Source organism: Lampetra fluviatilis, chromosome 56 (genome assembly GCF_964198595.1).
Source record: "Lampetra fluviatilis chromosome 56, kcLamFluv1.1, whole genome shotgun sequence".
NCBI classification, from domain to species: Eukaryota; Metazoa; Chordata; class Hyperoartia; order Petromyzontiformes; family Petromyzontidae; genus Lampetra; species Lampetra fluviatilis.
The window spans coordinates 1,590,217-1,603,738 of NC_136330.1; the positions used below are offsets into that span (position 1 = coordinate 1,590,217).

Consider the following 13,522-nt stretch of genomic DNA (forward strand, 5'->3'; position numbering starts at 1 on the left):
ATAAGGGCACTTTAATCCGACTCCTTAAGCCGTGGGTACTAACACCTTGTTGTTGACGCCGCCACCATGCGTGCTGCTTCAAGCTCGAGGTCACGGAAGCCGTTTACCTCATTACGTCCCCCACGTCATCAAACAGAACACCACCCTCTGTGCTCCCAGAGCAACTGTGTAAAAAAATGCAACGTACGTAGGTGCGCACTCGCGGCTCTCACAGGTCACCGACCTCCCTTTATATCGCTCTTTGGAGTCGAAGACGTGAATCCTGGTGATCTGCGAGTGCCACCGCTTTTGGTGCGTACGCCATCAATACATTTCCTGTTCGCCGCTCCTCCATCTCGCGAGTTTTCAAACGCCACAACAAACGAGTTCAAACAAGCTTGTTTCAACAAAGTTAGCTTGCACGGAGAGGGGGGGGGGGGAGCCCAGAAAAACACCGTCTGCGTACAAACAGCTGAGAAACATGAACTCATCGCACGGTCACAAGCAAAGCAGGTTAGGGTTCGGGCTCGAGTGTTTTTCAAGGCGGCACGGAAAATGGTTTGGTCGGGTGAATTACGATAGGGCATCCCGTGCCTGCAGGCTACAGCTCAACTTCAAGAAAGCCGAATGAATCTCTAAGGGCCACTGGGGCAGTATATGGAGTTGGCTTTAGTGCGAGCGATCAACCTGAGGCCCTGTGTAATGTGTGAACATTGTAAAATGGGTTGTCGGGGTGGCGCTTGTGGTTGGGGCCACCGAGTCAGTTTGCAAAGGACTTGATTCTTTGATTCCAAGCAATGCCTGGTAAATCCCGTGGTAAATTCATAAAGTATACTTTATGAGTATAGCCCATCTGGAAGTTTAACCCACAATCTTTCGAATTTGAGTCGTGCCCTATAGCCACAAGTGCCACCCACCCTGACGTCATGAACATTAGTTGCAACGAAGAAGAGTGGGCTTTGGGCAGGGATACATGTGCTGAACGTTTGTGAAAAAAAGAGCTTTCATAGCTCATGGGATTCCTTCACCCCAAATAAAAACTCTCACTCTGATAAGTAGACGCCGACATATTGCTAGAAGGAACGATGGCCGATTGTCCAGAACGGTGGCCGAGTGGTCAGCCACGGCATGGAACATTCAAGAGGTGACACTGGCCCTGGTGTGCCTGTGCTAAGTGAAATTATTTAATCTCGCGAGCATGAGAGATGGCGACAGCTTGGAGATGCTTTCATCCAGCAGTGGATTGACCATGGATGACGATGATAAAAAAAAATCGGAAAATGTAGAGCTGCAACTATAGGACTGCATTTAGACCAGGTCATCCCCTTCAAAAAAAGTGTGGAGACTCAAAATTATGTATGGGCGCTCAGCAGTTAAATGTGGGCTGTCGCGATCAATATTATCCATAACAGTGTGTTTGGGTTAGATCGCGTGAACATAAATGTGTCGTTAAACCCGCCACCACCCCGATGCAGCCAATTAGTAAGGTTTGTCACGTCAACAAAACGCAGCCCCAATTCGTGACGCGCGCAGCACACCGCTGTGTTCGGAGAGTAGACCCACAGCGCGCGCAATTGCACATTGTGGCGAGTCTCACGTCACATTCACATTCACGCGATCTAACTCCACGCACACCCCCCCAATGGATAAATGTGGACACTTGGTATGGGCCGGTGGGGCACCACCACCCGGCAGAGCGGCCGCGTTGGTCTGCCCCGTCTGCGAAATCCACCGCGTGGATTGTCCGAGTCTGGGCGACCCTCCTCCTCCCGCCAGGCAAAAGCTGAGCGGCACTGTACATCGAGTAGGGCCCATTCACTGTGCCGCACTCAAGGCTTGCACACGCGCTCACACAAATACAAAGATCCCCCGTATAGCCTTAACAGACTGTTGGGGCAAGTGCTGTTAGCGAGCAGCACCTATGAAGGCCGGCACGGTGGCATACGAGGGGGTGGAGTGGCCAACACCACGTCCGACCGCCTTTGTCTCCCCAGCGGCGATGATTTATTTAAACACCGCACCATGCACTCATTTGAGGCTGAGTCGACCTAGGGGAGGCCCGGGGCCGGTTCAAATAATCGTCGCTGGTGTTGACCGTGAGCAGGGTACACACATACATACATGGACACACACATACATGGACACACACATACATGGACACACATGCCTTCCCCCCTCTCTCTCTCACTCGCCCTCGGCCAAACAGCGTGACTCATTCATAAAACGATGTTGAAACTAATCCCGGGTATGCAAAACAATGGAGGTGCTACTTCAAAAAAAGCCAGCGGCCGGCCGGCTGCGGAGAGAGAGAGAAGCCATGAGTCACAGGGCAACTTCAAAGTGTTGCCGCCGCCGCCACGCTCTTCCCAAATAGTGGTGCTGTTCAGCCAAAAAAAAACTTGCCAGCTCTTTTACAAAAACATGTTTACTCAGAGGGGATTTTTTTTTCTCTCTCTCTTTGCCCACATACTTTTCCACTCGAAAGATCAAAGAACTATTAAAAAACCTTTAACCTTTGGAAGGTATGCCGATGGAGGCAAGACAAAGTTTGTTTCGTGCCTGTTGTTTTTGGCCAGTGGGAGAGCGAGCGAGCGGGAGGGCACGGCAGACAGGAGCCGTGGCATCTGCCGAGTGCCCTGCCACCAACAATCGCCACCGCCGCTCCTACCGCCCCCACCACTTCTTGTTACGAAATCCACAAACACCCCGAGTCGTACCTCCATCCATGGGCGGAGTTGTGGAAGGGCAAAGCGAACGACCCCCCTCTCCCAGGTAAATTAAACTCCGCCGATGCCTCCGTCCCAAGTTTTGTGTAAAAAAATAAATTCTGTGCCACGTCAGGCCGTAAACCGCACAACACGTGCTGCTCAACGTGTTCGACATCAATGGGAAAACTTAAACTCAAACCACGAACCCAGACGCCAGGCCAAAAAAACAAATCTCGCGCACGGTCGGGCCAGCAGACGAGCCAGCGAAACGCGCCAGCGGAACGAGTCAGCGGCCACGGCAGCGGAAAAGGAGAGGATGCTTCAGACCAACGACGCGGCCAGGAAGGGGTTAAAGTGCGGAAAGTTGCACGGTCGCGTGAATGGAGGCCGAGGCTGTGCACGGTGGGAAGGAGCCGACACGGACCACTCGAAGGCACACCCACCACCACCGTGTGTCACCGCACTCTCTCTCGCCTACTCCCGTCAATGGGCGAGTGTGGCTCTTAAAGCAGCTGTTGCCGATGCAGTGACTTCCACTTCACCCACCCCTCCGCCGCCCCACCCTTACCCCAACCTCGCTTCCGATCGCAATAAAAGCGATGGGCCTCCCTACCTACGGTCCACGCCTGTCGATGTCCACCGGTCTGTCGGCCTTAGGCTGCACTGATGTACGCGGCGGCGACAATGAATAAATGAGTAAAATTTGCTGAGGCCACTGCAGTTTAAGAGGTGGGCAAATAAACACGTTTCTGGCTTTGTTACAGGGTAAATAAATACACGTAATGCAAAAAAGCCATAAAAGGGAAGTTATTGCTGGTAACCAAGACAAGCGTGATGATTAAATCACTGCAAACACTTTCAGATAGCAGCGTTTAGACCACGTCAGACAGGTCACAAAGCCATCATCACCACCATCCTCTCTACCCTTCAACTGGAACACGCAAAATAAACCCTACCAGGGTCCTGGGCATTTCCACAAATTGTCTGTTGTGAGGCCATAGCAGGCAGAGCCAACACAGCCCCAAGAGCTGCTACTCGCAACACTTTCAACACGTACAGGCACATGGTGCGGCGGGGACACTCAAAACAACTGCACAGGCCCGTGGCACCAAGAGCACCCGACTGAACACCGCGCCACGTTCCTCGGGCAGGCGTGAGGTCGTGGCTTCCGCACGCTGCACCGCACCGGGAACCCGCGACTCCACCGCGAGAGCTCGGATTGTACAGGGCGCCTCGTCTACAGGCAAAGCGCACGTTTGGTGACGACGAAAACCCGACACTCTATAAACGATCCTCCCCTGGGCTGCAGCAAACAACCGACTGTTTGCGAGCGGAGGCGCAACGTGAAATGTGCCGCGCACGAGAGCTGATGTAGAGCGCTTGGGTTCTACGTCAGGAATTACGAAAAATAAACCGGCCTGCCCCTGCGAGTTCACAAAAAAGCGACGCACCGACGGCGACCGACAACGGAGGGACGACCCCTCCGGCAGGTTACTTTAATCGATCCTTGCCCGAATTCGAGTAGGGGGTGGAATCATTCGACGTGCGGATCGACGGGACGGCACTTACTCTCGTGAGCGGTGGCCGCGGCTCTCGGGAAGTCCATGCTGCTGTAAGGGCCGTAGTCCCCCTTGGCTGCGTTGCTGCAGTTGACGTGCGTCGACCGGCGCCCGCCGGCCTCGTCGCCCGCCGCAGTCGCGCCGTCGTCGGACACCAGGAACGCGATGTAGTTGAGGCCGTTCTCGAAGCCGGCCGAAGCCTTGCGCGACATCGTCGACAGGCCCTGCTCCATCGCGCCCGTGCCGCCGGGCGAGGAGGCCGACGCGCACACGCTCTCGAAGGAGCCGTGGTGCTTGGCGTCCTCCAGGAGCGACCAGGACTGCGAGCCGAGCGTCGTCGACGCCTTGGCCGCCGGCGCCGACGACACGGAGGAGAACGTCTCGGAGCTGTGGCGCCGCCGGCCCTGCTCGTTGGCCCGGATCACCTTGGCGCCCTCGTCCGGGTTCGAGACGGCGAAGGTGGGCGTCCCGCCGGGCGCGTGCTCGACGAGCGACAGCCGATTCATCCCGGGCGTCAGGCCCATCGCCCTGGCCGCTTCGGGCTTCGGGGAGAGCAGGGGTTTTGACGCGGAGGGTGGAGGAGCCACCTGGAAGGTCATCTCCGTGTAGTCGCTCTCCGCCTCGTACAGGGGCGTGGGCAGATGCGTGCCGCCCACGTGCACCGGCTGGTAGCCGAGGCCTACGCAGGGATCCTCCGGCGAAAATGGGCCCAGCACGGACCTCGGGGACACCGGCTCGCCCGCCGGGAGCTTGGCCTGGCCCACGCAATCGAACTTTCTGGGGCTTGGTCTCCAGCTTCCGTTCATCCCGTAGCATGTGGGGGAGTCAGTCGTGGTGCTTTTCAGGGACGGTTTGCCGAGGTCTGCGGGGTCAGAGTTCGACACGGCGCAGTCGACCTTCGCCCTGAAATGGATGTTGACGTACTCGCCGGGGCTCACCGGTTCGGCGACGCGGTGAGGCTCGGTGCCCTGCTCCTGGGGCTCAGGTTTGATGCGGCTGAGGAGCAGCTTGCTCGGACAAATAGTTCTGCCGCTCTGCTTTTTCGCCGCTCTCCTGATGCCAGAGCCAGACGTGGAGGGCGTGCCGTCGCTGGTCAAACTATCATTGCTCGAAGACGAAGACTTGTCTCCGCCGAACAGGATCTCCTGTCTCGTTTTCACATTTGCGGGGTCGCTCTCGGGCGCGCAGGGCTGAACGACGCTGTACTTTCTCGTGGCTGCCTTACACGAGTGAGGCAGTGCGTTATAGAGGTAGTTTACATTCTCAGTCCCAGCCATCACCGGCGCAAACATCTCCTCCGGTGTCGAACCCATCACTCCGCCGGGCGACATGTTCATGTAATGACCCGACATGTTGCCCACCCCGTCGTCCGCGCTTCCAGAAGACCCCACGGGGTTGCTAGCGTTCGCCCATTTCACCACGTACTCCTGGCCCGCGTCGGGAGAAAAGTTTCCGCCGTTCAAACCGGGAGACATCATCATGTAACCGTCGTCCGTCGCGGAGGTCCTCTGCCTGGGATTCACTATCTGCTGGGGGGCCGAGACACTCTTGGGACTCATCGGGACGTAGTCGTCGTGACGCCCGCTCCCGGCAGCGTTGCAGCAGCCGAGCTGCGGAGGCGGGAGCTGAGCGACGCCGGGCGACATCGGCATGTACCCGTCGTCGTCCTTGAGCTTGCCGGCCGTCACCAGGGCCACGTACTCCTCGTGCCGCGTGACCCGCGCCGCCGGCAGGCTGGCCGGCCTGGGCGACACCGAGTAAGACATGCGGCCCGGGTAGCCGCCGCCGCCGCCGGGCGTCATGGGCGTGTATTCTTCCAGAGAGCCGGCTGCGGCCTGCGAGGGCTTCTGGTGGAACGCCAGCGGCGGCGCGGTGCAGGAGGAGTACCCGCGCTTCGAGTGCAACCCGGGCGCCTTCTCGCCGTCGACCTCTTCCACGGACGACCGCTTGGCGCGCCCCGCGGGGCCCGCGTAGCCGCAGCCCGGGTCCATGGACATGTAATTGTCGGGCTCCTGCTCCTCTCTGACGGGCGGCGTGCGACCCAGGGACTCGGGCGTGGCGCTGCGGTTGCAGTGGTTCTTGAAGTCGATGGGGCTGGAACCGTACTCGTCGGACGAGATGAAGCCGCCGTCGCTGTAGGAGCCCGACACGGAGGTGCTGGAGGGGCGCGCGTACAGCGTGTCCGTGGTGGAGCCCAGCCCGCTGCTCGTGGACGACATGCTCACGGGGCTGGTGACGTGCGACGTGGGGGACGGCGCCGCGGGCACCGACACCGAGCGGCCCGTCACGTTCAGCAGTGGCTGCAGCTTGGAGCTCTTGCGCAGGGAGTGCGGGTAGCCCCCGATGAACGCCGTGGGGCTGACGCTCACGGGGCTGCCGGCCACCGAGTAGGGCCTGCAGGCTGCGCGGTCGCCCTCGCTGGCCGTGCGCACGCGGATGCCGGCGAGGCCGGCCTTGGTCGCGGGCGACGAGCAGGCGGCGTTGAGGCTCTCCGTGCGCGAGCGCCGCGTCAGGCCCGTCTTGCTAGGCGGGAGGCTCTTCATGTGCCTCCGCTGCGGCACCGAGATGGGGTTGGTGGAGCTGCTCGACGCCGAGTGGCTCTTGCTGCGCGGCCTGAAGTCCGGGAACTCGCCCATCGCCTTCATGGCCTCCAGGATGGTCTCGTGCAGGTTCTGCGCCACCACGCAGTCCTCTACCTGCATCCAGAACTCGCCGGGCCCCGTGACGGCCGAGCGGCCCAGCTCGATGAAGAAGAGGTTCTCGGAGTGGCCGCACCGTCTGATGTTCATGAGCTGCAGGGCCACGTCCGGCGTCACCGAGTTCAGCTTCACGAAACTGATGGTGCGCGCCGAAAGGCACAGCCGGTACACCCCGCACATGTTCCTGCTCTGACCGAGTCCGCGCGGCTTCAGGGTCACCTGCCACACCTCGCTGGAGAAGGTGCCTGCCTGCGGCGAGGAGGCGGCGGTGGGGACGGCCCCGTATATGTCGTCGGAGCACAGCTTCTCTTCCTCCGCTCCGCCCGCTCCTCCTCCTCCCGACGTTCCACCGCCCCCGCCGCCACCCCCCCCGACCCCTCCCGCGCCCCTCGCCGCCCCCACGGCGGCGCGCGGCTTCGTCGCCCCCCCGGCGTCCCCGGGCGCGTGGGGCGGCAGCGAAGCGCGAGCCTGCGCCAGCAGGTCGGAGAGGGCGCGGTGCCACGCGTCCTGCTCCTGCTCGCTCTCGGCCGCCACGGCGAAGTATTCGTCCTTGGTGTAGAGCGCCACGAGGTAGCGGTGGCGAGCGTCGGCGCGCCTGCTCACGCACAGGCACGTGTGCAGCGCCACGGAGCGCTTGGGCCCGCCCGAGCGCTGCCGCCACTTGCGCTCGCTCTCGTAGTACTCGAGGCGTCCCGCGGGGCTGGCCGGCTCAGGCCCGCGGAGCACGAAGAAGCGGCGGTGAGCGCTCTTCTGCTTGCGCAGGTAGCCGCACTTGAGGACGGCCGCGGGCCGCTCAGCCGCGGGTTCTGCCACGTTGGGCATGCTGGCTCTGAAGGTGCAACAAGCACGCACGCAGATACAGGTGTTACTCTTGCTAGTAACGCCTACGCGGCAGAGGTTTCCTCACGACACAGACGCGGCCACCTCCGAGTTGCACGGTTGGCTACGTACGGTGCGAAAGAGGTTCCACCTACATGCATACGTTCCGTGATACACAGACGAATACTAACTCTGGCACAGACATAGTCACCCAGATACGCACACACAGTTACTCTGGTGGACACAGTCACCCAGATACACAGACACAAAGTCACTCTGACACAGTCACCCACATACACACAGTCACTCTGACACAGCCGTTTAGTCACCACGACACACAGCCATATATAGTCACCCTTTACATGCTTAAAATGCGATGTAATGCATTGCTCCCATCGTGTAATGCTCATCACAAGGGAATTGCAATCAAGAGGTCGCCGGTTCAATCCGTCCTCCTGGCGTGCCAGTTGAAACAACGGGGCGAGTTTCTTAAAATCCCACACACGCTCCTTTCCCGACCAGCAGCGTGAAGTGGGTCAGCCGCAAGGGCTACCTGTGGTGGGGCAAAGTTTGGGTACTTTCAAAATGTACGGCCGGCGTGGAACAGTTCAAACCAATACCCGAGGGTGGCTCTCAAGAGCTCCCTCGAGCCTGAGGCTCTTCACTCGGCAGCGGCGTGCGCGAGCAATTGCAGGGCTGCACCTTTATCTCTCGCCAAAAGCATGTTGTGCAGATGTATCGCATAATGCCTCGCACAGACATACATTGCACGCATACTTCAGGCGGGCTATAAACAGCGATACAACGCGTAGCGTGCATACTTTTACAAATATATAACACTCTTACACACGGATACATTACAACACATGACACACGTACATAACAAACGTGCAGATACACTGTGACACATAACACAGATGCATAACAACACTAAAACATACACATGCATACAATGAACACAACCATCACGTACAGTATACTGTATTTTACAGATACATTACAAACACGTGCATTTTGCATGTACAGTAAACACACATATGCGGAGCTGTACAACACATATCAATTACAGAAACGGATTACACACAGCTGTAAACAGATAGATTCACTTACACACCAGAGTACATTGTATGCACGTAGCCAAACCGTGCTAATGGGAAGCCGTGTTAACAAAAAAATAAGCATACGCATTAATTAAAACGACTAAAACGACATTAAAAACAACGCATACTGTATTACACTCAAAATTCAAACACGTGTATCCCAACGTACATCAAATACTGCCAGCTAACACGCTCGTTCCGCCCATATTATAATCACGCATCGCCACATTCGCGATGCATTGCACACACTGGCAGTGAGGTATAGGGGGCGCTATCGACAGAGGCTGGTCTCAGAGACCTAAACGTGAAAATGACCTCCCAGGTCACTCGGGCCAGGTCACTCCCTCCAGCACCTCTCAAGAGAGTTGTGGTTCCTCGGGACCACCACGGGGTCCGCGAAAAAGGAGGATGTGATGCAGCTTGAGCCGGACAATAACGACGGTGTGTTGTTTGGGATATTAAATGTTTCTTTACTTACAACGTTCAATTTAAAAAAGGAAGTTTGGTAAATTACACTGATTTTAACTACCCTAGCCCTAACATCTAAATTCCTCGCCCCTCCCCCTTAAAAAATAAATCTTATAGCTGCGTAAAATAAAATAAAAACCACGTGTTTATGTTCCGGTAATATAAATAATGTCGTATTGCTGGCATTTAGAGAGAAGCGATTGCGTTTTTGTCACCAGGGGTAGTGGTGGTGGGGTGGGGGTGGTGGTGAGGCTGGGTGGTGTTGCGCAGAAATGTTTGCATCAGCTGAGCGGTCCGTGAGCCAAAGGAAGTTTTGAGAAAGAGCGGGTCTCAACACCATGTGTGTTTTTTTGCGGATTTACGAGAAAAAATGTTACGTGGTTCTGCGAGGCCACTACTGGGTTGGTTCGGGAGAGTAAAATCTGCGATGGTTGCGGATAATTTGGATACAGTTGCCACGACCTCTGGGTTACTTCTCCGATTGGCATTTTTTTGTGTTGTTGCGTGAATAATAAGCGCAATTAAAAAATGCGGATAATGGGAAGGTCTGCACATCGATTGGGAGGCAGTTCCAGAAACAGTGTGGATAATATAGGGGCGAATTGAGAGGAATTGCACTGTATGCCACACATGCCTATAGGCACACAAACCCATTGCTCATGCATGTAGCCTCTCTCGCTGACATAAACATGCATCACATACGTAGCAGACTCAAGACACACAAACACTGCCAGACACACGTGCACAGGCACACTAAGCCAAGCATCACAGACATACAGGCCAAGGGCATATATAGACACAGACATAAACCAAGCATCTTAGTAACAGACAGACCAAACATTGCAGACACAGACTAAATTAGACATTTCAGACACACCTAAGACACATACCACGCACGACAGACACGGTCATTAAAGCCACAGACTAAACATCGCACAGTGCACTCGTAAGATACAGGACAGACACGCATATGTACACGAATGAGAAATCACGGTCCACATTATAATAATAAGTAAGGAGGATAAACAGACACCGGTCCGACGCGAATGAGCTACAACACAGACCAGACATGGGAGACACATAAACCTCTCATTACATAAGGTTTTCAGCGCACACTGCAGAAGGCGCATACGCTGAGTGGACAAAACTGACAAGCAGAGACCAGACATAGCACGCGTAAACACACACACGCATAGCAGACGCGTACACACACACGCATCGCGGGCACAGAAGACATCTCACAGTGTGGCACAGCAGACGTCTATCAAACGCTGAGCAGAACATCGTAGTCTGAGCAGATGTGGAAAATATACACACACACAGGCATCTAACATGCAGACAAGCGCACACACACACAGGCAGTCACACTGACTTGAACACACACACGGACGGAGCTTTGCATTAAAAGCACACTGGGTAGACACAGACACATTCACAACAGCAGACTGGGTGGTCACAGACAAGTCAGACACATTCACAACAGCAGACTGGGTGGTCACAGACAACACAGACACATTCACAACAGCAGACTGGGTGGACACAGACAGGTCAGACACATTCACAACAGCAGACTGGGTGTACACAGACAGGTCAGACACATTCCCAACAGCAGACTGGGTGGTCACAGACAAGTCAGACACATTCACAACAGCAGACTGGGTGACCACAGACAAGTAAGACACATTCACAACAGCAGACTGGGTGGTCACAGACAAGTCAGACACATTCACAACAGCAGACTGGGTGGTCACAGACAAGACAGACACATTCACAACAGCAGACTGGGTGGTCACAGACAGGCCAGACACATTCATAACAGCAGACTGGGTGAACACAGACAAGTCAGACACATTCACAACAGCAGACTGGGTGGTCACAGACAGGACAGACACATTCACAACAGCAGACTGGGTGGTCACAGACAAGACAAACACATTCACAACAGCAGACTGGGTGGTCACAGACAACACAGACACATTCACAACAGCAGACTGGGTGGTCACAGACAGAGACAGACACATTCACAACAGCAGATTGGGTGGTCACAGACAATACAGACACATTCACAACAGCAGACTGGGTGGTCACAGACAGGTCAGACACATTCCCAACAGCAGACTGGGTGGTCACAGACAGGCCAGATACATTCATAACAGCAGACTGGGTGGACACAGACAGAGACAGACACATTCACAGCAGCAGACTGGGTGGACACAGACAGGTCAGACACATTCACAACAGCAGACTGGGTGTACACAGACAAGACAGACACATTCACAACAGCAGACTGGGTGAATACAGACACATTCACAACAGCAGACTGGGTGGTCAGACAGGTCAGACACATTCACAACAGCAGACTGGGTGAACACAGACAAGTCAAACACATTCACAACAGCAGGCTGGATGAACACAGACAGGTCAGACACATTAATAATGGCACGGAGGTGCAAGGACACATGAACACACCCATAGGCGTACGCACACGTACACACATAAACACGTAGAAACGCATACATTGACACGCGTACATAGACACATGCACGTGTTGGCAGGCACATTGACACACACACACATGCGCATACAGTACAAATGCACAATGATACACAATTACACACATACAATTTCATACGCACAAACATATTGACACACATTGACGCGCGTACACAGATACGCATTGACACACACAGTAACACACACACACAGACACCCATACAAAGTACACACATTGATAAACACACACATTGATACATGCATACACACCGACACACAAACAACACACATTGCCAGATTCACACACACATGGACACACACGTCGACTTACACACACACAAGCAACACACACACACAGGCAACACACGCAGGCAACACACACCCAGGCAACACACACACAGGCAACACACACACAGGCAACACACACACAGGCAACACACACTCACGCAACACACACACAGGCAACACACACACAGGCAACACACACACACACAGGCAACATACACACTGACAACACACACGCAGGCAACACACACACACAGGCAACACACACACGCAACACACACACACGCCACACCACTAACATACATACAGGCAACACAAACACAGGCAACACACGCACACAACACACACACGGAGTAAACACAAACGCACACTCATAGACACACACGCCACACCACTAACATACACACATTGACAGGCGCGGACACATCGGCGCAAGACACGACATCACATCGACACAACCACCACCCGCAGACACAACCGCACGCGCTGTTTACACGTAAACAACAACAACCACCAAAAATGTAAGCGCCGCTTCTCCTCATCGATGCGCGCCGCCGGTTAAAAATAAAAATATATATAAAATAAAAGCCGATGGCTATGAGGTACCGTCTCAGCGGAGTGGCCGCGCTGCTGCTGCTGATGCTGCTGTTGCTGATGCTACTGCTGCTGCTGATGATGTTGTTGTTGTTGTTGATGCCACCGCTGCTGCTGCTGATGCCGTCGCCGCCGCTGCGCTCATCCCGGCCCCGCCGTCTGCCGAGCAAAACAACACGTCACGTGACACCCAGCCCCCACCAGCCCCCACCAGCCCCGCCCCTAGACACGCCTACAGCCCCGCCCCCCCCCCGCCACTACGCGGGGGGCGCGGGGTGCCCGACATGCACCGCACGCAAATACATCACACGCACGACACGACATCATACACTACACTACATCATACACTACACTACATCATACACTACACTACATCATACACTACACATACACTACACTATACACTACATCATACACTACATCATACACTACATCATACACTACACTACATCATACACTACACTACATCATACACTACACATACACTACACTATACACTACATCATACACTACATCATACACTACATCATACACTACACTACATCATACACGACATCATACACGACATCATACACTACACTACATCATACAGTACATCATACACTACATCATACACTACACTACATCATACACTACATCATACACTACACTACATCATACACGACATCATACACTACACATACACTACACATACACGACATCATACACTACATCATACACTACACGATATCATACACTACACTACAGATGCACTACATCATACACTACACATACACTACATCATACAATACACTACAACATACACTACATCATACACA

General features: G+C 54.9%; 1 protein-coding gene across 1 annotated transcript in view; it reads right to left on the reverse strand.

Annotated features, from left to right (window-relative positions):
* Positions 1–12,874, reverse strand: part of LOC144950055 (insulin receptor substrate 1-B-like) — a 51,953-nt gene extending 39,079 nt beyond the window's left edge. The window contains exons 1-2 of the mRNA XM_078880039.1: positions 12,717–12,874; positions 4,257–7,774 (exon numbers count right to left, since the gene is read on the reverse strand). Coding sequence (XP_078736165.1) covers positions 4,257–7,767 — 3,511 coding nt within the window. The 5' untranslated portion in view covers positions 7,768–7,774; positions 12,717–12,874. The remainder of the gene's footprint in view (positions 1–4,256; positions 7,775–12,716) is intronic.
* Between the last annotated feature and the right edge of the window lie 648 nt (positions 12,875–13,522).